Genomic DNA, 26,799 nt, shown 5'->3' with positions numbered 1-26,799 from the left:
GGTTAGTAACGCCCTAAACGATTTGATAACCACTTATATAGCAGTCTCCCTGCCTTGAGGGTAATGGTGAAGAACTTAATCCAAGTCATTTGACATAGCCTGACATTTACAGATGGGCTGAAATATCTAGGCCAAAGGTACAATTACAAATATACCCTCACATGTGTAAACTAATCCCAAAACTAGACCGCATTATAAAATCTCTGATCTCTGCCACCACATTATCTACATTTCCCAAGTCTAACCCACCACCATGGATGTTGTCTTCTCTACACTCAAGCTCTCATGGCCTTCCTTATTTTCTCCCAACTATCTCCACATCCAACAAAACCTCTTCTTCAAAACTCCATCAATTCAGAAACCCTTTCTAAACCCACCACCACCACCAACTCAACTAAGAGAGATTTCCTTATCAAAACTAGTACAATTTCCATTTCTTCACTAGCTATTGCACTTCAGTTCTCTCTTACTTCTTCTATTGCTTCTGCTCAAAATGCACCTCCCAAACCACTCCTTTCTGAAATTGTCAGCACCAAAACATGGTTTCAATACTATGGAAGTGGGTTCTCAATTCGAATCCCTCCTACGTTTGTTGATAAGGCTGAGCCTGAGGTAAAAAAAGATCCTAACTTTTTCTGTAAATTTATCAAATTTTGGTTTTTGTAATTTGAATTGAATCAATGGGTGGTACCTGAATTGTAGGATTATAATGCTGGAATGTCATTATATGGAGACAAGGCCAAAACCAAAACTTATGCAGCTCGTTTTGAATCTTCTGATGGGTATGTCAACTTGAATCTCCAATTGCTTGTGCCATGTATAGTGAACTACTGCTGTCAATAACATTGTCAGACCACATTAGCTAAATTAAATGACCCAGTGTTTAATCGATACTAGTTACTTCACAATTGATTGTGCCATGTAGTATAATGCTGTCTGGAGTGTATTATTGGACCATGATCTATTGAAATGCCAGCTGATGTGAACTTAGCAGTGACTCTCACTCGCATCCGGGATGATAAAATACTTGTGACATGCCCTGTAACTGTAAAGAAATAAACGGCGTAATGCTGTATCATGTTCATTGTTCTTTCTGTTCAACTCATTTGAAACTTTGTTGAATTTTGTAGCTATGAAGTTGTAAGTGTTCTCACTCGTGCAACTAATTCGCTCAAGATCACTTTCCTAGAGGTTTGTCAAGTGTCCTTTTTTCCTGAAAAAATTATATTTGTTTAAATGGGGTTTATGTACTCATGCACCATGTGTTTGCCAGTCTTAAGGTTGGAATCGCCTTCTCTCTTTTTTTTTGGAAAATTGGAATTGTATATTTTACTGAATGGCTACTCGGTGTCTCTTGGTTTCAGATTTTGTTTCCGTCTATGTATTTTAGGTTTTTTAAATTTAAGACGAACTCATGGCAGTCTTTGAGAAACGTAGAGACTAATTTTTTGAATAAAAGGCCGAGATGTTCTTTTTGGGGGAAGCTGCTGATACGTTCTCTTAACAGCTGTTTTATTTACTTGAATAGGCCAAAGATATCTCAGACTTGGGTTCATTAAAAACTGTCGCAAGAATCTTTGTGCCAGGTAACTCTACTTTATCTGTTTTTGCGTTGTTCATCTCAGTGGGTCTATGGCTCAGGGATCTTTTTCTAATAGTGAAAATTTACTTCATTCACCAGATGTGTTGTATGATCCATGGGCTGGTTGATGAGAATTTAAAAGTTTTTCAAATTTTATTTTTTTCAAATTGTTTTCAAATTTCCAATGCAGGTGGGGCAACTTTGTATTCTGCGCGTATAATCAAAATCAAAGAGGAAGAAGGTATCAGGTAACCAATGCCAAGTTATGCGGTTCAATCACAAAATTCATGGTTTTTTCCCTCCTGTTATAATACTTTACGAACTTTTTTGTATCCTGTATCAATTTTTCGATCTGTTCCAGGAATTACTACTTCTATGAGTACGGACTAGAGTATCAGCATTTTGCAGTAGTGGTTGCTGTTAGCGGTGGCAAGGTAAGCTTCGTCGTATAATTTGTTGATTATGTTAAGGGTCATGGATGGAACCGACTTGGAAACCTGTCAAAGATTTACGTCACAAGCCTTTTCAATCCTAGTAGTGGGAGGAGGGTACTCGCATTTCACTGAAATTAAGGGAAACTAGAAAATGAACCAGCTATCTACTCATTCATATTTAATGGTGTTCCCAAGCAGTTAATGTATCAAAAATTAACAAATACAGAAGTAAATTTTTGTAAATGTTTATGCAACCTACTGTATGTTGTATTGCAGGCCTACATAGCTGGAGCAAGTGCCCCAGAATCTAGATGGGAGGAGGATGGTGTGAAGCTTCGTTCTGCTGCAATATCACTATCGCTTTTATAACCACCCGATTAAACGTTCTTTTTTAAGCACTTGGCAGGTAAGGAAAATCCAAATCTACTGTGTTCCATTACCTGCTTATGTATATCCTGGTGAAACTGGGGAACAATATTTTATAATTTCTCCTATTCAGTATTTCGAATTACGACCATGTTAAATCCATGAAAATGAAAATCTAAAGCGGAGTTGGTGCATTGTTGTTTCAGTTAATTGTTCTAGTGGCGGGAAATCAAACCAGATAGAACAGCTGTTGGTCCTGGAAATGCAGAGAATTTTTGGTCAGTTCTTCTCAGTCTAGTATGGCGGCTAATCGCTAATGACATGCTTTGCCTGGGAAAAAAGTTTTTCGACCTTCAAATCAAGGCTGTGTATAGGTAAGTTTTTTGGGATCATGAAACTCAACAGATGACTTTGTAGGGAACTTGTTCAAACCTCCTATCAAGTCCATATATTCACTGCTTCGTATTTGGAGTGTTCCAATTTTTCTTACCTCTGTTTCTATCTATTTCTGATCTATGAAAGGCGCTGACAGTCGGATCAATCCTCGTGCGTCAGATACCTTTATAGAAATTAAGCCATTCAGTTAAATCAAATGCAAAATAAGTTACAAACTTGAAAAGAAAAGTAATGACAGAAATAAGTGAAATCCTTGCCTGCAGCACCCTAAGGGACATTGCACCGCGCAGCACCCTGTTCATAAATGTAGCTTGCAACCTTTGTGTTCAACTATATGATGTCTCAAACACCTTAGATCCTTTTGCTGCTTTACGACGATTCTTTTTTACTTGAATTGACTGAAACTAGGCTTCCAACACAAGTCTCTGCACAGAAGTGTTCTGGAATATCTTGGATGTTAAAAATCTTATCAAGTCTTTTTTTCTTTGAGTCAATTGAGATTAAAACACTCTCGTAATCAGCTCTCTTTCTCTTCCACAATGGTGGAGATATTCCCCCAGCTAAAATTCTCTTCCACACTCTCCCCCCGGCTAGAATTGGATATCTTCCCCCGGCTAAAACTGGATCATACAAGTCTATTCTATTAGGATGACCTGCTAAACTGCTCGTAAGCTTGAATACCATCATGTCACTTGTATTACTGAAAGGTTGAAGCGGCATTAAGTTGCACCAACTTGGGTTCCCTTTGGAAACACTGAAAAGCTTAGTCCAAGAATCTGCAACTCCATAATCTTTCATCACCCAGGCATGGTGGTGAGTTAAGAAGTATATTGTATCTGTTGTTTTTAATAGCATGGTTAAGGTGCATGCTGATAAAACCATGGGTTTTGAACAGTTGTAACTATTGTTTGCAGACACATCTTAATCGTATGATCGACTTACTGGTAATAGTGGAAGTATTAGGATGATAATATCTTCAGGAATGCTCGACATTGCACGATCAAGTCAGGGTTTTGTGTTGCAAAATTCTCTATGCGTTGCAAATATCTCTATTATATAAAACGACGGCGAGGTTACCCAGGTGCTATATATAGGAAAACAGTGGTTTCCTGTTTTTGGTCACTTTCCGTAACAAAAGCAAACTAAAATTACAAACCTGAAAAGAAAAGTAATGACAGAAAGAAGTGAAAAAACTTATTACCAACCAAAACCATTTAATAATTTCTTGTTCTCCTCCATTTGTTGCTTCTAAAGCAATTCTAGTCGTTTTTCCTCGGCCATGACCACCACACTTTCGTTCCCTTTGTTAGTCATATACTTAATGTTACGGAACATCGTATAAACAGCTGAATCTGGATGGGAGCAACACTCCTCATCAATGATCTCCACACGACGGCGTCGTTGTTGTTCAACTCTAAGCCTCCTCTTACTGTCATCAAATGGTTCGAAGAAGCGGGGAGCACCAACCTGAACAAACACAGGCATGATAAAAGTATCACTCTTATAAATTCTCTTCTCAAATGTGCATCTAGCAACCCCCTTCCTCTTTTTTCGCCTTACTAACCTTCCCCCAAATACACCTGAAATTAGTCCGAATAGGCGAACCTTCAAATTCGGCAACGTCGATATCTTTCGATTTAAACTTGATAAGCGCAGTCCTCTTGTCAAGTATTTTACGAGGTTTTCCTTTCAGCTCGCTTCTCTTCATTATCTTCATGTGAGACTTGGGGTCAAGAACGACAGCCTTTGCTGCTATCCGAAACACTTCCTTGGTTTCATGCACAACGGCAATTCTGGTACCTGGAGGTCCCCAAAACATAGGAACACAATGCAGATGTTCAGAAATGAAGTCGAAAATTTCCTGCCGCGCATCGTCGATTTCACTGGTGACGTCTCCAACCAGCTGACACTGTGACTGCCTCTGCTGACTTCAACAGTTTCACATGCCAGTTTTGTCGCTGAAGTCTCACCTGCACATAACCAAACATTTTCCTCTTCAAGACCTACGACGAGAATCGGATGACAAGGATCATAATTTTCAACCACCTGGAAAGGAACGTCATGAACCTCCAACCTTAGATAGGTCCCTGGTCTGAAACTCTGATTCTCGACGTCAACAACAAAATCCTTTGCCATTTCCATGTCAGATGTCTGAAAAGGGAAAGGATCAGTTATGCTTGTAACACCAGCTAAACGAAAATCACCAACACCAGCAACATGCACCTTAGCTCCGCTCTTAATATTGCAGCCTCGAAGATAACCATACAGACTTATGTTTCTCTTGCAAAATGCATCCTTTTGCAGTTCCTGGAGGAGTAACATCTTCGATACGATCTACCAGCACATAAGGATGTGACGAGGGGCGGGATTGGAGCATCGATACAATGTGTTGTGCCAGTTGTTGTACCTCCTCCATTCTGTACAACTCATTATAAAGACCAGATAAGCAGGATATTTTAGCTGCTTGATATATTTCAGTCCAAAAATGGTCCTTGAGAAGCTCTATGGTCGCTTCCTTGAGTTCTTTTTCATCTTTGAAGCCGTCAAGATGTGTGAAAACACCCATAACCTCTGGGAAGCCATGCGCTTGTAAAAGGTTAAGAAACTCGAATGTTTCCGCTTCAAACCCGTAACTTGCATCAACCAGAAACAGTACAAGATCGGCGTACTTTGCAGCATCAATCATGCCGTTGATATCGTCAGGGCATTCGACAAACTGTAGCCGCTTTCTTGTGTTACCTAATATGATGACTAGAGATTTGTTCAGCAGGGACTTGCCAACATCGGGAGGTCCTTGCACGAGAACCTCCCGATCATCCGCGGAAGTTGAATCCGGAGTCGTGTTTAGAATGCAGCTGAAATGGTTTGGGTTTGTAGTCTTCTAAAGGATCTACATCTATTTCTTCCTGTTGTTCCAACTATTGGGTGTGACAACATAAGTTCTATTTCTCTAGCATCTAATCCCATTATGCGTAGTCGAATGAAGAATGTTGCTCTTGATTTTCACTTTGTTCGTGAGCTTGTGCAATCTGATCATTTGAACCACCTTATATCGGGTCATTGATATTTTTAATAAGGCTTTACATGCACCTAGGTTCAGTTTTCTGGAGTCCAAGCTCACTACTACCCCCCATTAATAGTTAAGGATGTGATTATAAATTCATCAACCAAAGCGGCAAAAAAATAAGTTGCTTGAGATGACAAAAATAATTTAAACTGTCAAGTAAACTAATCAGATCCAACTAAAAAACACTTAACTTGATGAAGTCATTTGAATTTGAATTAAGAAAAAGAAAGAAAGTGGGAATGAGGGTGCAACACATGTTGCAAGACAAAAACAAACAAACTGATGCTATGATGCTCACGGATACAACTTAAACCGAGAGAAATTTATAATTAAACGAGTTAACCATGACTTATTCTCTTCTTTAGAGGTAGTTAAAGTTGGTGGAGCCAAAAGGCGATAACGAAGAATGGAGTTAACATCACTGTGGGATAGGTGTTGTGCGAGGACACAAGAATAAACAGTGGGACCTCGCCCTCCTCTGCCCACAATGTATACGCCACGCGGCTCATCGAGAGATGCTGGTTGAATGCCAAGGCCGTTAACGTTGTAATGCCATGCACTTAGCCGGGCAGTCAAGTCAGCAGACGTTCTCTCAGTGGTGGTGTTTGGTGGTACATCAGCTTCTACGGCATCTACAACGACAGGATTATTTGTGTATCCGATAGTCAGTCCCCTGTCGCTCTTAAACGGATTTTGGTTAGGTTTGGAGTCCAGCATCGCCAGTGCGCGAACAACGTCTTCATTCTCATAATTGCTGGGATGCGTCTTGCCTAGAACATTCAGTGAGCTAGCACCATCTGTATCTTCACGACAAAGAAGGTAACAGGTTGTCCAGAACGCACCTTCTAAGTGCTTATAATCTAGAGAAGAGAGCCCAATACCACATAATCTGAGGTTAGCGATCAAGTTTCTATAACACCCTTCATGTGTTGACAGTCTATCGTTTAGGAACTTAAGAGGGTCGAAGTTTGGAGGTGGAGCGTAAATAATTAAGACATCCGTTGGGGCACTGTAGCTGATTCGGAGAGCACCAATCGAAGAAAGCAAATCGCTCAAAAATGCAGGGAACTCCATGAGAGGAGAGATGGGAACATGATTATTCATCCTCGTATTGACGGCAAAAGGAGAATAGAATTCAGCAATGGTCCTGAGGCGATTGTACAAGGCGAGAACGGCAAACCGCGCAAGAGATGCTATGTCGAGTTTAAGTTGGTTAGTGATAATATTAGGAGATCCAAAATAGTGGTTGCATAGAGGTTGGTGATTAAGATAGGCGTCCGAGAGAAGGGAATGAATCTTTTCATGAAGAAGTTTAAAGTCGATGGTGAGAATAGTAGCGTGCATGTATGGATTGGAAGGCCGAGGACCAACTCGTCCATCGGCTACCAAGGCTTCCAAAGGATCAGGACCACGCTCCACATCAACTGTTGTGCCACCCATTATTTCTCCTGCTGTGTATGTATATGAAGAAGCAGAAAGATTTAAACTTAGAGACAGTCGCATCATCCTCTTTTATAAGCTCGTCAGAAAACAATTATTAGAAGTTTCAAAAGAATCCCTAGAATATCTTTTTCCTTTTTCTCCTCACAAACAAACATTAGGGAATTTGGTTGAGAGAATCAGAGCAGCTTCTCAGAAGCACGAAACTAGCGCACACACAAAAGTCAAGCAATTTTATTTTACTCTAGGAACAAAATGTCCGAGGAAATAGAACGAAACAAAAAATTGGGAAAAATTGGGAAAAATATCATTTGGTCTTTTTTTAGGTGGGCCCATATCTGTTTAATCCTTTGGTCAAATGCCTTAACTGCTTGGTCCATAATTATTTAAAAATATTAAATTAACAAAAATACCCTTCCGTGTTAATTTTTATTTATTTTCTTGTAGCAGTTCATTCCAGAAATGAAGTCCGTACAAAAACCTAAAAAAACATACTTCATTCCAAAAATAAACTCCATACAAAAACATAAAAAAAACAGACTTCATTCCAGAAATGAAATCCATACAAAAACCTAAAAAAACAGACTTCATTCCAGAAATGAACTCCATACAAAAACCTAAAAAAACAGAGTTCATTCTAGAAATGAAGTCCATATAACAACCTAAATAAACAGACTTCATTCCAGAAATGAACTCCATACGAAAACATAAATAAACAGACTTCATTCCAGAAATGAACTCCATACAAAAACCTAAAAAAACACAGTTCATTCCAGAAATGAAGTCCATATAACAAACTAAATAAACAGACTTCATTCCAGAGATGAACTCCATACAAAAACCTAAAAAATCAGATTTCATTCCAGAAATGAAGTCCATATAACAACCTAAACAAACAGATTTCATTCCAGAAATGAACTCCATATAAAAACCTAAAAAAACAGAGTTCATTCCAGAAATGAAGTCCATATAAAAACAGAGTTCATTTCTGGAATGAACTCCATATAAAAGCAGAGTTCATTTCTGGAATGAACTGCAGCATCATCATCTTCATCATCTTCGTCGTCTTCAACAACAACATCTTCGTCTTCAAAAACACCACCGTCTTCATCATCAACGGCAGTAGTAGTAGCAGATCTTTATCTTCTTCTTCATCATCATCATCATCAAAATCAAGATTAACACCATCGTCTTCATCGTCAACAGCAGCAACAACAACATATCTTCATCTTCTTCATCATCTTCATCGTCAACAGCAGCAGAAAAAATAAAATCAAGATTAACACCATCGTCTTCATCTTCTTCATCATCATCATCAAAATCAAGATTAACACCATCGTCTTCATCGTCAACAGCAGCAACAACAACATATCTTCATCATCTTCATCGTCAACAGCAGCAGAAAAAAGAAAAAAAAAACCCTAAAAAAATCGTATTCAACAGTACCAACATCATCGTATTCATCGTCTACAACTACCGATCTAAATATCTAAATCGATTTTCACCTTCATCACCATCGTTTACAGCAACAGGAAGAAAAATAGAAGAAAAAAAATGGAGACGCCATTAACAGAAGGAAAAAGAAGAAGAAAGAAAAAGAGAGAGATATTAGATTTGGAAAGATAAGAGAGAAAGTAAATCTGATAATGATTTATTGTAGCTTACTTTTTGACTATATATATGGTCCTTATCCAAAAGGGTATTTCTGCCACTACAAGGTGACATTTACATCATCCATGACATCACCGTAGGACCAAACCATAATTTTTATGACCAAATTATAATTTATATTACCAAATAGGACCAAACAGACAATTGACTAGGTCTACTGGACTAGACTGTCTCTAATATATTATTTGTAGGACCAATTGGTATTTCCTTGTTCATATTTTTCGGATAATTCATCCATTGGAAATGGCTCAGCCACAATACCCAGTCATCGATATTAAAATACTTTTTAATATGTGGCCCGTGCATGTGGTAGTCGGAGGCCAAGCACCACCAGGCCCGGCCCTTCTTACTAGGAGGCGAAGCATAGAAATGTTACTCCTTAAACAACAACAAAAAAAACCATCCCTTTCGCACAAAAGTCGAGCAATTTTATTTTACTCTAGGAACAAAATGTCTGAGGAAATAGAATGAAACAAAAAAAAAAAATCGCTTGTTTGGTTGAAAAGAGAGGAAGTTAAGCTTATGACATCCCATTCAAGTAATTAAAAACCAAACACATTATCTGAGAAGAACCTAACATTAATCGCCCACAGGCCACAGCCTACATAATGTCATTTTGTATCTACTGCTAGTTGCATTTTCAATCAAACTGATCGACCAACAGGCGCCTTGTGTCCCCAACACTCAACAGAAAAGATGAACATAAGATTCATGTCCTTGGCGCAGAGTATACCCACTCAGGGACTTCATGGTCCTCCACTAAACCTCGATCTGCAACTATCCCTTTGTCTTCTCTCTTCAGCCATCAACATCTCTTTCCTGTCCTCAGCTACTCAGCATTAAAGATGGACATAAGACTGATGTCAAGTTATGAAACAGTAAAAAGTAAGGGTTAGATCACACTTCTAAATTCTCATGTTCTGAAATATCAACTACTGGCAGCATGCTCGGCAAATATCAAATCATCATGTCAAACTTGGTTCACTTTCAGGCGCAAAATCAGAACTCAAAACCATAAATTATCATGCAATTTAAGAAGCAAAAAGAAAATATGAGACAGGACAAGCTTATTCGGATGCAGATATTCCCCTCACGGGGAGCTTAAAGGATATGAAGAAGTGCCACGAGCACATTCCACCATCTTCATATACTTCCACAGTTTACCAGTGGGCAGACTATTCTGTATTGGAGTATCAGTTAACAGAATTCCACTTCCATGCCGCCCCTCGTTTTCTCTAATTGTGTAACATATGCAGCAAATAATATCCGTCTGAACAGGCACTGTCTATACGTGTCAAGTTGTTAACCATGCCGGAACAAAAGAGGAGAAACTGGAAACTATGTAAATACCATAATCTTTTGAAAGAGTAGGCGCAAGTGCACACTCATGATCTTTGAACCAATTCCCTCATCAACAATCATGTAATACCAGTGAATTTTGTTGAGATATGCTTTGTCATCATACTGAAGTTTTCCTCTCCTAAATATTTCATCCTCATTGCCTTCCATACATCTATTTTCCAATCATATGAAATGGCCATAATTCTAATTTTTAAGAAGAAAAATAAACTTATAAAAGTGAATCAAAAGAAAACAAAATGGACAAAACCTATTAAAAGTGAATTCAACGCCATCTTCCAGCAAATGCCGGCTGAAGCATGAAGAGATAACCAACTAAAACGTCACTCCAGAAACGGTGATCGAGTACAGGTAGGGAGGTGAGGTGAGTTGGCCAACTATTCTGAACTGAGAGTTGAATAAAACCTCATAACAACTCCAGAAGTCCCCCAATTTGATGGCACGGCCAGAGCCAGTTCCCTCTTAAGTTTAGTCTTCGTCAATTACTCGGATCTAAGTCATTTTCTTAACTTAGCCTTGTTCAACACTGGTATAGACTTATAAAACCTCATCTAAAAAATACGAAAAAACACTGGTATGGCGCAGCTGTGCTTGTCTGATAATATTTTGAATGTTAATCTAGTGCCAACCCATATTCATACATACCCAAAGGTACAACAAGGGAAGAAAGTAAAGCATAATTAGACATTCAAGAAAAGAAACAAAACGACAACATACCGGCGCATTCATGGTGCTGAGAATATATGTAGTCTGACAAAATGGATTGATGTTATCCTGCTACCGCAATAAACATGTACGTGTACATACATAAAAAAGATAGTAATTAAGCTCACTGTATCTATTCGGCCAATTCCATGATTAACCAAGTTCGATTAGGAATTTTTTATCAGCAATCCAGAATCTCATTCCCGATATAACATTCAACAAATGGTTTTTTCAAGCCATAAGAAATGATGAATTTACCTGATAGTTAGGATGCAGAATTTGCAGATATATGATTGTAGAGCTGTGCATTTTGCTCAATAAGCAGCTGCCGTTTTGCCCCCATTAGTGGCTGGAGACAACAAAGAGAGAATGCATTTTGCACACAGATGTAAACAGACCTCTCTCTTATCAAATAAACCCAAAGAACTGGCATTCAAATCAATAAGATACACACCTGTGTAAAGCGAAAACTTCACCCAATTTTAGCTTCCAAAAAAAGTACAAAAATACAAAAATCAAGGGTTTTAGCTGGTTGCACTACTAGAAAGCAGAATTACACAAGAGGAGTCGACTGAGAAGGAGCTTGACAACAGCAGATGCAATTGATGAAGTTGTGAAGGGTATGTATGATTCCTTATCTTCCATTAACACCACAAAACTGTTTGTTTTATAAGAATGAAAAGAAGAAAACCCTTTTTACAATGTCTCGTTAACTATTATTATATTATTATTTACTCCCTCTCGTTAATTTTTGCTAAATCCATCTATATAACAAGTAAAGCGAGAAGAAAAGAAAGCAAATACCTTGATACAGATGGAAGAACCCTCTCCATTGACATCCGGGTCTAATTGGAAAATTGAAGAACAATTATCAAACCCCTACATTTTTTTTCAGCACTAACCAGTCACTGCCTTCCCCGTCAACAACATGTCTTCCGATTAGCTTGCAAAAGAGAGCACTTAAGAAGACCAACAGTAAGCCTTTTGATTGACCGCTAGGCCTTTCATCTGCATTATTGCGTGTCTTTTTGAATTCGTCGCTGGTAACTTGCAATCCTAAGAATTAACAGTACAAGCAGAAAGTTAAGTGTTGTTTCAAGCGATTTTTTAACAGTTGTGAATGTCAGTTAATTGAAGACTAATTAATTATTTCTTAAAGTTAGTCGTGATATTTTATGAAAGGGGTTTCTTAAACCGATTATAATTCTTGGTGGCCAAGTTTGTAACGTATATAAATAGGTAATTAGGCCTTGTAGAATTGTATTGTGTTGAAAACGATTAAGAGATCGGTGAGAGATTTCTTGTATAGCTTTTAGGGCTAAAGCTAGGGTTTCGTTGTGAGAGCATATTGGTGAGGAACAAGAGACAAGGTTATTGTCTCGGGTAATTGTTGCGGTGTAACCAAGGGTTTGCTTGGATTCACACGACCTTGTAATCGTTTTTCTTCATAGTGGATTTGAGTTGGTGCGGCTCAAAGTGGACGTAGACAATATATACACGTTGTATGTATTGGTCGAACCACTATAAATCTTGTGCCTTGTGAGTTGATTTATCTTTCTCGTATTTTCATAGTTGCTTGTGCTTGGTTTACTTATTATTCATCATAATATCTCAAGATCCGATATTCCGCGGTTGTCAGTGATTCCCTAAGAAAATCCTGACAACTGGTATCAGAGCTAGGTTGGAGCTTTAGGGTTTATCGTAGTACGATTGGAGTGGGAGTTATGGGTGATAATAACGAAAGTACGGTAGCTAGGGTTAACGTTTTTAATGGGAAGAACTTTGCGTTTTGGAAGTCTCGGATGGAAGACTACCTATATGAGAAAGACATTGCTGATCCATTGGGTGGAGTTGCGAAAAAGGAAGCACGCAAAGACGATGAAGGAACAACTCTTGATCGCAAGTGTGTAGCCGTGATCCGTAGATGTCTAATGGAAGAAGTCTACAATAACGTACAAGAGGAAACTAGTACGAAGGATCTTATGGATAAACTTGAAAAGTTGTATCAAAAGTCATCAGCTTCGGGGAAGATTATGTTGTGTGAACAACTATTTAATCTGAAGATGCAAGAAGGCGAAGCGATTTCAGCACATCTTGGGAAGTTTAAATCAATTATTTCTCAACTTTCAAAAGTTAGTATTACTTTTGATGATGAAGTTCAAGCTTTACGGTTGTTGTCGTCATTACCAAAGAGTTGGGAGACTGCAAGGACAACCATTAGCAATTCCGCAGGGAGCGAGAAGTTGAAGCTTCATGATGTGCAGCAAAGATTAATTGCTGAAGAGGAGAGAAGAATAAAACAAGGTTAAGGTTCTAGTACTTCAAGATCGGCCTTAACTATGCAAGAAGAAGATAGAGGCATGAGTTCAAATAGGAGCAACAACAACAAATATAGATGGAAGTCTAGAGGGAGATCTCAATCCCGTACTAGAGGTGTTGTTGAGTGTTGGGCGTGTAAGAAAGTATGACACTTCAAGCGCGATTTTCCGGAAAACAAAGGTGCTAATAATGGTGGAAACAAAGGTAATCAAGAAGAGGTCAACGTAGTTGCAGTTGCAGAACCGGTGAAGGTCCTTGTTGATAACAAGAAGGTGATCACAGAAGGTTTTCTACTACTCTCTGAGGACAAACAAGATGAGTCTTGGATTATAGACTCGGGAGCTTCTTTCCATGCAACGAGTGATAAGAGTATTATGATATCTTATAAAGAAGGATACTATGGACAATTATTCTTAGGTGACGGTGAAGCATGCGACATCATTGGTTTGGGTGATGTGATCTTGAAAGTCAATGGTTCGACATGGAAATTTAAGGATGTACGACACGTTCCAAATTTGAAAAAGAACTTGGTGTTTATGGGCCAAGTTTGTGATGATGACTGTGAAATTTTGCTTACGAAACACAATTGGAAAGTGAAAACATGAGCTACGGTATTAGCTCGTGGAGTTAGAGTCTGTACTCTATACCGGACTTCAGATGGAACTACTTTAGCAGTGGCTAGTATTGGTGAAGACACTAACTTATGCCATAGAAGATTAGGGCACATAAGTGAGAAGAACATGAAGATTCTATGTTCGGGAGGATATCTACCTAAGGTGAAGTCTGTTGATATGAGTTTTTGTGAAGACTGTGTTCTTGGAAAGAAAAAACGGGTTAGTTTCAGCAGAGACGGCAGATCCTTGAAAAGTGAGAAACTTGATTTGGTTCATACTGATGTGTGGGGACTAATTGATGTTGCATCTCACAGAGGGTTCCAATATTATGTCACATTTATTGATGATCACTCAAGGAAGGTGTGGCTTTTACTTCATGAAGAATAAGTTCGAGGTGTATGAAGTGTTTAAGAAATGGAAAGCTTTGGTTGAAAAAGAAACTGGTCTGAAGTTGAAGTGTCTAAGGTCAGACAACGTGGTGAGTATGACAAAACAGAATTCTTACTTATGTGCTACAAATGGAATTCGTTTGGAGAGGACAGTTCCAAGGATGCCGCAGGAGAATGGAGTAGCAGAATGTATGAATTGGACGTTGAATGCACGTGCTAGGTGCATGAGGTTACAGTCTGGTTTGTCTGAGACCTTCTGGGTACATGCAACAGAGACGGCTTCTTATCTAATCAATAGGACACCTAGTAGTCCATTAGATATGAAGATACCATAGGAGGTTTGGACCGGAAAAAAGGTAAATCTTTCATATTTGAAAGTTTTTGGTTGTGTTGGTTATGTTCATCTTAGTCCCGGTGAGAGGTCTAAGATAGGTGCTCAAGCAAAGAAGTGTATATTTCTTAGTTACGGAAATGACGTTTTTGATTATAAAATTTGGGATTACGAGGGTCACAAAGTTATTAGAAGTAGAGACGTCACTTTTAATGAGAATGAGATGTAAAAGGACCGGAATAAAACACAAGTTGAAGATGTCAGATCAAGCAATTTCGATAAGGAGTTGTATATCGATATTGATGATGTTTCTGGAAAAAGTGTGGTACAAGAAGGGAACGGTGTTGCTCATGGCAGAGAAGTACAAGGTGAAGAGACTTCTGCTGCAGTGGGAGTTACTCCTATAGTTCCACAAGAAGTACGAAGATCATCAAGAACTCCAAAACCAAACCCAAGGTATGCTCTGAATTATCTATTACTTACGGATGGAGGTGAACCTGAAGATATTAAAGAAGCACTGGCGGCTGATGATTCAGGAAAGTGGAAACTTGCTATGGAATATGAGATGAATTCACTTGAGGAGAATGACACTTGGGTGTTAGTAAAATTACCAAGAGGTAAGAAGGCGTTGCGTAACAAGTGGGTTTATCGGATGAAGTCTGAAGCAAATGGAGATATTCACTACAAAGCGAGGTTGGTTGTGAAAAATTTCCAGCAAAAACCTGGTGTTGATTACAACAAGATATTTTCTCCAGTTGTGAAGATGACTACTATTCGAGTAGTGTTAAGTCTAGTGGATTCTGAAGATCTCTACCTTGAACAGTTGGATGTAAAGACAGCTTTTCTTCATGGTGACCTAGATGAAGAAATTTACCTGAAGCAGCCAGAAGGATTCATAGTCAAAGGAAAGGAAGAGATGGTGTGCAAGCTAAAAAAAAGTTTGTATGGTTTAAAACAAGCCCTGAGACAGTGGTACAAGAAGTTTGATAACTTCATGCATAGAGGTGGTTACTCACGGTGTAATGCAGATCATTGTTGTTACTTCAAAAGATGTGGTTCTGACTGCATTATATTATTATTGTATGTGGATGATATGTTGGTTGTCGGAACATATCTACAAGAAGTTGAGAATTTGAAGAAACAATTAGCAAGTGATTTTGCTATGAAAGATCTTGGTGAAGCAAAGCATATTCTTGGCATGAGGATCATAAGAGATAGAGCTAAGGGTGTATTTATGCTTAGTCAAGCTGAATATATTGAACGAGTGTTGAAAAGGTTCAATATGGAGAATATTAAACTAGTTAGTTCTCCACTTGGAAGTCAAATTCGTCTTTCAAGTATGCAGTGTGCGAAGACAAATGAAGAAAAGGAGTACATGGCTTACGTACCATATTCTTCGGCGAATGGGAGTCTAATGTATGCTATGGTGTGCATGAGACCGGATATTGCACATGCAGCGGAAGTAGTGAGTAGATATGCAAGAAACCCAGGAAAACAACATTGGGAAGCTGTGAAGTGGATTCTCAAGTATTTGATAGGTAACAAAAACGTACCATTGTGTTATAGAAAAGGAGGTTATATCTTGAGGGGTTATGTGGATGCAGACTTCGCAGGTGATGTAAATAAAAGGCGAAGTACGACCGGTTATATTTATACTATGGGGTCAGCTGCAGTGAGTTGGAACTCACGGTTACAGAAGTTGGTAACATTCTACTATGAAAGCGGAGTACGTAGCAGTAATAGAAGCGAGCAAAGAGATGATTCGGTTACGAGGTTTATTAGATGAGTTGGGAAAGGAACAACGAGATAGTGTTCTGTTTAGCGATAGTCAAAGAGCTATACATTTAGCCAAGAACTCAGACTATCATGCTAGGACGAAGCATATAGATATTCGTTATCATTTCATTCGGGATCTCTTAGAAGAAGGATAGTTGAATCTCAAGAAGATTCTTGGTTCGAAGAATCCGGCGGATATGTTTACCAAGGGAGTTACATCAGACAAGCTAAAGCTCTACAAGGCTTTAGTTGGTCTCTTAGAATGAGGATATGGGAGGGGAGCCGCACTGACATGAAAATGTTTTAGCACCGTCAAATCCAAAGTTGAAGAAAAGAAGAATTGAAGACAATAAATAAGTCTTCAAAGTGGGAGATTGTTAGTTAATTGAAGACTAATTAATTATTTTCTAAAGTTATCCGTGATATTTTATGAAAGGGGTTTCCTAAACCGGTTATAATTCTTGGTGGCCAAGTTTGTAACCTATATAAATAGGTAATTAGGCCTTGTAGAATTGTATTGTGTTGAAAACGATTAAGAGATCGGTGAGAGATTTCTTGTATAGCTTTTAAGGCTAAAGCTAGGATTTCGTTGTGAGAGCATATTGGTGAGGAACAAGAGACAAGGTTATCGTCTCGGGTAATTGTTGCGGTGTAACCAAGGGTTTGCTTGGATCCACACGACCTTGTAATCGTTTTTCTTCATAGTGGATTTGAGTTGGTGTGGATCAAAGTGGACGTAGACAATATATACACGTTGTATGTATTGGTCGAACCACTATAAATCTTGTGTCTTGTGAGTTGATTTATCTTTCTCGTATTTTCATAGTTGTTTGTGCTTGTTTTACTTATTATTCATCATAATATCTCAAGATCCGTTATTTCGCGGTTTTCAGTGATTTCCTAAGAAAATCCTGACAGTGAAAATATAAGAATGCCCGGTAAATGTCAGATCAATGCTTTTAGTGAAATTCTACTTGTTTCTTCAATTTTGAGTATCACACGCACATTTTGTTATTAAGATAACAAGAGTTTCGGGACATAAAAGGTAATCAATCATGATCCTGAATTTCAGATTCGTGCCCTAGTTCTGGTTAACAAACCTAAACACAGTACCCTGAGTTCTCCGCATTCTGCTGGTGTCGAACGGTTAAATTATATATCAACACCACAATCCTTTCTTTTATAACCTTAAACTCTTACCACATAACCTAATCCATGCAAAGCCAAATCTAACACGTCGAGGATGATCCAGAACATATCAAATGTAGACACATAGATTGTAATTAATAGAGATACAAATGCACAATTAATAGACTCTATATTATCATGTTACCTTATTTACCTTTAGGAGATTATCTCCTTTTACTTTGGCTATAATGACAAAATATATTATTGAGGTTTTATTATATGTTGAGGCCCTGGAGAACATTTCTCTGAGAGGGAATTATCATCAAATCCAAGATGGTATCAGCCACTCCTCGATCCTACTTCTTCTAAAAATCTTTGAAATCCATGGCAGGTGAAAAGAAATTCGTTCACCCGGCTTTTGCCATCAACAACATCAAATCTCTGATTCCAGTCATCTTAGATATCAAACAAGATGAATACTCCTCATGGGTATTTCTCTTCGATCTTCATCTTCAAGCTCAACGATTGTTATTTCTGATTGATGGTTCACAACGACCTACAGATATTGATGTCGATACTGAAAAACAGTTAGATGCTATTTGTCATCAATGGATGTTTTCTACCATGACCAAGGATCTTATTCTTACCATTCTCAAGAAAGGAAAAATCGCAAAGGAGATTTGGGACCATCTCAAGACACTTTTTCAAGAAAACAAAGGAAGCCGTGCCGCAAATATTGAAAGTAAGTTTGTAAATCTCAAGTTTTCTGATTGTGCTAGTGTTGATGATTATTGTGATAAACTTAAATCACTTTCCGATCGATTGAGTGACCTTGATTTTCCAATGAACGATGAACGACTGGTTATCCAATTGGTTAATGGTCTCCCGGAGGAGTACAACACCGTGGCATCCTTCATTCAACAGTCCATGCCCACGTTCGATGCTGCTCAATCTCAATTGCGTACTGAGGAAATTAGGCGTGCACAGCATTCACTCGCCTCTGCACCCACCGCACTTGTTGTTGCTGCTCCTTCAGACCGCAACTCACAACGCCCTCCTCAGTCAAATAATGGAAGAAGAAACAACCGTCCGCAGCAAACTGACAGACGTCCGCAGCAAACCCACAACAATGGATCAGGCCTAACTTCCGCAACTTCCTCAAGCCCACCGTTGCTTCCAACTCCACCAGGCCCACGCCCATACCTACAGCCAGATTATCAACAGTAGTGGCCACCTTACTGGGCCATTCCCCCATGCTCCTACCCAACTGCTCCTTCCTGGCACCGGCCTCCTTCTGTGAACCAGCGTCATGCCAGCTCCCCTGGGCGATCTTCTGGACGTAATCATGGCCAAGCTTACATTACTCTATCGACTGAACTTCTGCATCCCACAGACATTGTTGAGGCGTATAGCTCTATGCATTTACAGCCACCTGATGATGCTTTCTATATGGATACTGGTGCTACCTCGCACCTTACTGCCGATACAGGTACTTTACATAAAGTTCTCAATTCCAGCAATGTACGGTCTATTTTAGTTGGCAATGGCAATAGTATTCCAGTTACTGCTAGTGGAACTAAGTTCATAACCCTTCCTTCTCGTACTCTTCAACTCAAAAATACCCTTTTTGTTCCTGATATTATCAAAAACTTGGTTTCCGTTCGTAAATTCACTACTGACGATCATGTATTTGTTGAGTTTGACCCCTCTGGTTTTTCTATGAAGGATCTGAGTTCGAGGAAGATTATTCTTCGATGTAATAGTTCCGGGGAGCTTTACCCTATCACCAACTCTGTCGTGCCACCACAAACACCGTCCCAGTCCTCCCCCATTTCTCTTGCTATTTTTTCGCCAGATATTTGGCACAGCCTCCTTGGTCACCCCGGCAAGGCTATTTTAGATGTTCTTCGTACCAATAATTCTATTCATTGTAATAAGAATCAACATTCTAAACTTTGTCATTCATGTCAAGTTAGTAAACATGTTCGATTACCTTTCTATGAATCAAATTCCAATACTTTTGCTCCTTTTGATATCATTCACAGTGATTTATGGACCTCTCCATTACATGTTGATACCGGTTTTCGTTATTATCTTATATCACTGGATGATTTCACCAACTATCTTTGGATTTATCCTTTAAAATTTAAATCCCAAGTGTATGACAAGTTTTTGGAATTTTGTTCTCTTGTTCAAACCCAATTTGAGCGTCAAATAAAAAAATTTCAATGCGACATGGATGTGAATTTGACAACTCTTCTTTTCACACTTTTGCTTGTAATAATGGTCTAGTTTTTCGCTTCTCTTGCCCCCAAACCTCCTCTCAAAATGGCAAGGCCGAACGCATGATTCGCCGTGTCAATGATATCACCCGCACCCTTATGTCCCACGCTTCCGTTCCACCAAAATTTTGGATCTATTCTCTCCTTATGGCTGTTTATCTTCATAATATTCTTCCCACAAAAATCCTAAATTTTTCCTCTCCTATGTCTATTCTGTATCAACGACAACCAACATATGACCATCTTCGTACGTTTGGTTGTCTTTGCTACCCTAATCTCTTCTCTACAACTCCTCATAAACTTTCCCCCTCTCCACTAAATGTGTCTTCCTTGGCTTTCCTCCCAATCACCGTGGATACCGCTGCCTTGATCTTACCATAAACAAAATCATCATTTCTCGTCATGTAACTTTGACGAGAACGTTTTTCCCTTTACTGATCCTCTAACACCATCCGAAAATGAATCCTCTTCTTCCCCTCTTTATTCACCCTACATTTCCTACAATCTGCCTCCTACCAATCCTACTCCACAGCCTTACACACCACCTCACAGACGCCTTAATTCTCTCCACACCTGCCCCACAACAGTCCCTCCAGCTTCCGCCTCTTCACCTTCCCCACTACAGTCCGTACAACTGCCACCTCCTGCTCCCACTATTCCCCCCTACAGAACCCTGTCGCCACCTACAGTCTGCCTCTTCACCTTCCCCACTACAGTCCGCCTCTTCACCTTCCCCACTACAGAACCCTGCCGCCACCTCCTGCTTCCAAACTCCCTTCTACAGAAAATCGTAAAACTTCCTCACCTCCAACTATCACTCCCACTACTGTGTCATCCCAACACAGAACTTTATCGCCACTTCCTACTTCCAGAACCCTGTCGCCACCTCCTGCTTCCACTCTCCCTTCTACAGAAAATCGTCACACTACCTCACCTCAAACTATCACTCCCACTATAGTGTGACCCTCAGCCACAACACCTTCGGCTCCTCCCATACCTATAGCTCCTTCTCGACCTACCACTCGTGCCTCTCGTGGTATTTACCGCCTTATAAATCGTCTTAACCTTCATGTCCAAACCCTTTGTCATATCTCTCCTCTTCCTCGTTCCCACTTGTATGCTCTTAGTGGTAGGCATTTAAAGGTGTGAAAATAAGACAATAAATGGATGCCTACAGTGATACCTGCAAGTGCACAGGGTCAGTTGTAGCTTGTGTGCAAGAACAGGGTCATTCCACAGGGACTTGGGGTGTATTGAGGCATTCCTAAGCTAGTTAATCTAAATGCAATGAGTGACAATGACACAATGAAGCAAAGAGAGCAAAACAGGGCCTATACAAGGTGAGTTAAAGGTGACAGTGGCATATACAATGGTATGGTAGTGGCAATGTGGTAGTGATAAATCAAGACAGTTGCAAACCAAGGCCTAAGCCAAGGGCAATGACAGGGGAGCAAAACTACAGATACAAAACAGAGAAACAACACAACTAGGTTATGAATCCACCTTGTGACCTAGCCAGATAGTGTAATTCTATGTTAAATCCCTGTCCCTAATGGAGCTAGGTGAAGGTTCAAGCCTGCCTATGTTCCAGGGCGTACATAAATGGAATGGAAAGATAAAAAGCTTGCTCAACTGTTTACTCCTAGCATTGACTGTCTTTTGACAGCACAATCAATCACAAGCACAGTTGAGCACTAATTTCCTCCATTTCTCAATCAATTCTATTTACATGAATTATAACCTAACATTCCACCACTAACAGTGACTTAAGGCATCATCTCAGCCTAGCTATACACATACACATGTGAGCTCACATAACAGCAAAAAAAAAAACATTTACTAAACAGAGAACTACAAACTAACATGTGAACTAGAATGAAATGTGAATTAAAACATAAAACAAACTGAATTGAAACAAGATAAACTAAAACTGAATTTGGAATTAAAATTGAAAATTAAAATTAAATCTACAAATACAAAACAGGGAAGAAAAATCTACCCAAGAGGAACTGGCTAGTCCAGCCCTCATGGGGATACACTGGCTAGTCCAGAGATAAGCCTTTACATTACACCCACAGTCATATTTATACCCAATTACAAGTTAGGGTTCTTCCCAAAAAATCCCTAAAATCAAACATAAATTAGGTAAATTATTTCTACCTAATTTGACAGTACAAATCAGACCCATATCTTCTATAATGCTCCTCCATGCTTCTCCCTAACAGTAATTAGAGTTTACTCGAAAATCCCCAAATTAACTGAAATTAGGGTTTGGGTTTTTCTTACCTTGATGTGAAAAATCTCCTCAATTAGCATCGACCCATGTCTTCTCTGCTTCTCCTGGTGCCTTTCCCATACCTTGATTTCTTTTCTAGCTTCACCTAATTTCTCTGCCATGTCCATCAATTCTTTTTCCCTAATTTTCAAAACCCTAGACTAGGGGAAATCAGTGAATAGGAAATGATGGGCACGTTAGAGGGATTTGGGAGTGATGATGATGGTGTTTGTTGGCAGTTGGTGGAAGTGGTGGTTGTGGAAGTGGAGTTGGTGGTGATGATGGCGGACATGGTGGTGGTACGGGTTCTGCAGACGGGGGAAGGAAGAAGAGATGGAGAAGAAAGAAGAAGTCGATAGAGTTAGGGTTAGGGGGCGTTTGGCTAGGGGTATAGGGTGTTCGATACTTGGGTGTTAGGCGGGTTCAGCGAGGTTTGATGATCTGCGACAAGGAGCGATGGATGGGAAGATGGTAGGTGGATCCAACGGCGATACAGAGGTAAGCGTGGAGCGACCGTCGGATGAAGGGATGTAGCAAAACGGACGACCCAAGATGGAGATGGGCGTTGCGATGTAAAGCGGGGGCTTCAGAGTTTGATGTGCGATGATGGAGCGACCGTAGGATGCTGAAATGCTTCGATCTGACGGCTGAAATCCGAGACGGGCTTGGATAGTGGAAATGTGTTTGAGTAAGGGTTTTGGGCCTTGGATATGCCAAGCCCATATCTTCTTTAAGGACAATTCTTCTTCAAGACCATTCCTAGCCTCTTGGTTTTGTGCACAACGTTCTTCGCGGCTTCCTTGCGTAACTCCTCCCGGCTTTTCACTACTTTTCTGCTCTATTCCGCTCCGCAATTCATCCAAACTTTATTTATTACCTAAAAATATAAAATTAAGTAAGAAAAATATTTATTCTTGAAAACAATGAAAATACAGAATATGGGATAAAATGTAGAATTAATGCACAAAGGATGAGTTAAATGCCAACAAAAAGGGATAAATATATACAATATTTGGCACTCATCAAATACCCCCAAACCTGAATTTTACTTGTCCTCAAGTAAAACAAAACTAAGGAAATCCTAATTATACCACTGTCGCTGGTCTCTCGAATGCATTTAGCATATGCACTAAGCCTTTTGAACCACTAAGTGTCCCTAGTGGACGAGTTGAAGTCTCGTGAAGGTTTGCTTAGAACGTACCTACAAAAATCTAGGTCAAAATATAAGCTCAGATTCCATCAAATGTGACATGTGCAAGTCAGTTTAAGCTCACAGCAAAATGGAGATGTCAATCTAGCTATCCAAGGCACAATCCTAGCACTGATAACAAATAAAGACATGTGATAAGAGTGTAAAGTGTATCTACACATGTGTAAAGAAAGATCGGATGTTATGACTACTAATCACCAAGAGATAGTTTCTCAGGCTAAGAACCAAGGTCGAAATCTAGCTAGCTGTCCGGACTTTACGAGAATTGTGAATGAGTAGGAGGTGTTTCACAATTACTCGCGTTGTACATCAATGGCATACACCCTTCCTTGCTTATTACAATGAAACAACAAAATGACTCTTTACATGACTCTTATTTACATTGACTACTCTCTTTTATTTTTGGAACAAGAGAGGATGGAATTGAAAAATACTTGATTTTTTTTTTTTTTTCTGAATATATACATCGTTTTTTTTTTTTTTTTTTTTTTTTTTTTTTTTTTTGATAAGGAAACACTTTTGATACATATACAAAAGGAAACAAAAGATTACATGACACTTTGCAAGAGGTAGCCCTTTTTGATGCACCCAGTTAAATTCGATGGTTGTCTTTCTTAATGTAACCTCCACCTTCTATCCCAACCAACCAAAGAACAAGCTAGTCAAGTTTCGTTCAGTATTCTAAAGTGATTGGCAATCGTGACTTCCTATCAAACACCTTGAAGATCGAGGCTATACATGTATTGGTAGATCGTGCGCGTGCAAATTTCTTATCACTATGTGAATTGTGCTAGAATCAGGGTGCCTAAATATCTAGACTAAGACTCCTAATAATTACATATTTGCACAAGAGTCAACATTTCAAGGTAAATGAGCTCCATTTTTTTTTTTTTTTTTTTTCAATTTTTTTTATTTTCATTTTTCATTTTTTTTCAAAAAGAAGGAGTTCTTGTTTTCAATTATGGCATATTATCAAAGTATCTACTTTTCACCCCCAAACCTAAACTAAACATTGTCCTCAATGTTTCAAAATATGAACAAAATTATAATACAACATATGAAGAGGATCATGTTGAGTAGAGAAAAAGGAAAGAGAATACCCGATTTCGGCGAAAGCAAAATTAGAACTCCATTATTCAAGGCAAAAATCCAACATTTTTTAGCCGAGATCATATTGGATTAGCACTATATATACAAAAGAAACAAAAGATTTAACTAAGAAACTATCTACAAGAAAATTTGGTTTTTAATGGGATTGGACTTTTGGGAAAAATTTGGTTTTGTCGGGAGACATTTGGTTTTTAATGGGATAAGGAAACCAAGCCCACTGTTGGGTTTTGCGAAGCCCAGCTGCGTTTTTGAAAAACAGGCCCACTGCTGGTGAGTAAAGCTCACTGTTGTTTTTTGGAATTTTGAAATTTTGGCCCACTTGAACTTTGGTTCAGGCCCACAGTTCAGAAACAAGCCCAGGTAACAATTTGAAATTTGGGCTCTTAAATAGCCAAAGGTCGAGGCCCAACTGGGCTTTGAAAACGTTTTCTGTTTTTGGGTCAAGCCCACAGTGTAAATGTTTAGTTTTCAAATGGATGTTAAGCCCACAGTCCCAGAAATTTAGTTGGGCTTTGGCTAGCTACTAACTAAAATATGAGGCCCAACTGGGCTTTCAAAAGTTCAGTTTTCTTTAATTTAAACAACAGGCCCAAATTAATCTAAAACCACAAGCCCACAAGAAATTAAACAAACAAGCCCACAAGAAATTAATTACAAACCCAACAGAAAGATGGAAAAAATTATTACAAGCCCACAAATTAAAAATGGAAGCCCACAGGTTGGGTTCTCTTAATGGGTTTAGGCTTACTTGCTTAAGCACAGCCCAGCTGCTCAGTTTGGTTGCAAAAGCCCAGTTGGGCTTTGGATCATCCTAAGCTTTGGCTTTTCTGAGGCCCAGTTGGGCTTTGGTTCAACTTCTTCACCTTCTGCAGCTTACAGCCCAGTTGGGCTTTATCTTACACCAGCTGCAGCAGCTTCAGTGGCAGCAGCTTCACCAGTTCAGGGCTTTGCACCAGCAGCAGGGGCTTAGCAGCAGCAGCAGTACAGTTCAACAACAGCAACAGGCAGCAACAGGGGTAGTTCAGCAGCAACAGGCTGCAACAGCAGCCACAGAAGCTCAGCAGCAGTAGCAGGGGACCAGCAACACAGGCTCAGCTCAACAACAACAGCTGTAGCAGCTCAAGGCAAGCTGCACAGCACAGCAGCCTTTGAACATCAGCACAGCAAGGTACCTGGACAGCTCAAGGAGAAGATTAGTTTCTTGCTAGAAGCTAAGAAGTTCAGCTGCACTACACAGCAGCTACTAAAACAGCAAGTTACACTAAAATGCAAGAATGCAATGCATGATGAGTATGCTAGAATGAAACAATATGCAAAAGAGTATGCAATGATGCAAATGAACTAACATGCAAAAACAGCCAAGAAAAATTCAACACAACACAACCAAGTCCCCGGCAGCGGCGCCAAAAACTTGGTAGGCATTTAAAGGTGTGAAAATAAGACAATAAATGGATGCCTACAGTGATACCTGCAAGTGCACAGGGTCAGTTGTAGCTTGTGTGCAAGAACAGGGTCATTCCACAGGGACTTGGGGTGTATTGAGGCATTCCTAAGCTAGTTAATCTAAATGCAATGAGTGACAATGACACAATGAAGCAAAGAGAGCAAAACAGGGCCTATACAAGGTGAGTTAAAGGTGACAGTGGCATATACAATGGTATGGTAGTGGCAATGTGGTAGTGATAAATCAAGACAGTTGCAAACCAAGGCCTAAGCCAAGGGAAATGGCAGGGGAGCAAAACTACAGATACAAAACAGAGAAACAACACAACTAGGTTATGAATCCACCTTGTGACCTAGCCAGATAGTGTAATTCTATGTTAAATCCCTGTCCCTAATGGAGCTAGGTGAAGGTTCAAGCCTGCCTATGTTCCAGGGCATACATAAATGGAATGGAAAGATAAAAAGCTTGCTCAACTGTTTACTCCTAGCATTGACTGTCTTTTGACAGCACAATCAATCACAAGCACAGTTGAGCACTAATTTCCTCCATTTCTCAATCAATTCTATTTACATGAATTATAACCTAACATTCCACCACTAACAGTGACTTAAGGCATCATCTCAGCCTAGCTATACACATACACATGTGAGCTCACATAACAGCAACAAAAAAAAACATTTACTAAACAGAGAACTACAAACTAACATGTGAACTAGAATGAAATGTGAATTAAAACATAAAACAAACTGAATTGAAACAAGATAAACTAAAACTGAATTTGGAATTAAAATTGAAAATTAAAATTAAATCTACAAATACAAAACAGGGAAGAAAAATCTACCCAAGAGGAACTGGCTAGTCCAGCCCTCATGGGGATACACTGGCTAGTCCAGAGATAAGC

At 39.3% G+C, this 26,799-nt stretch overlaps 1 protein-coding gene and 1 long non-coding RNA gene across 2 annotated transcripts; one reads left to right on the top strand and one right to left on the bottom strand.

Moving 5' to 3' along the window:
- Positions 1-244: 244 nt before the first annotated feature.
- LOC113345540 lies at positions 245-2,871 on the top strand. The gene is made up of 8 exons (XM_026589302.1): positions 245-612; positions 703-782; positions 1,131-1,191; positions 1,529-1,586; positions 1,773-1,830; positions 1,944-2,016; positions 2,293-2,422; positions 2,589-2,871. Exons 1-7 carry the CDS (start codon positions 286-288, stop codon positions 2,383-2,385), a joined length of 750 nt encoding a protein of 249 aa, XP_026445087.1. The 5' UTR covers positions 245-285; the 3' UTR covers positions 2,386-2,422; positions 2,589-2,871.
- A 6,553-nt stretch (positions 2,872-9,424) lies between these two features.
- Positions 9,425-12,121, bottom strand: LOC113345362. Its single transcript, XR_003358105.1, has 2 exons — positions 11,475-12,121; positions 9,425-11,369 (listed from the first exon to the last, which is right to left on the bottom strand). It is a non-coding gene; the product is annotated as an uncharacterized LOC113345362 (long non-coding RNA).
- Between the last annotated feature and the right edge of the window lie 14,678 nt (positions 12,122-26,799).

This window comes from Papaver somniferum, unplaced genomic scaffold, assembly GCF_003573695.1.
Source record: "Papaver somniferum cultivar HN1 unplaced genomic scaffold, ASM357369v1 unplaced-scaffold_81, whole genome shotgun sequence".
Lineage (NCBI taxonomy): Eukaryota > Viridiplantae > Streptophyta > Magnoliopsida > Ranunculales > Papaveraceae > Papaver > Papaver somniferum.
Note: the sequence above shows the minus strand (reverse complement) of the source record. Positions and strands in the feature narration are given on the sequence as shown.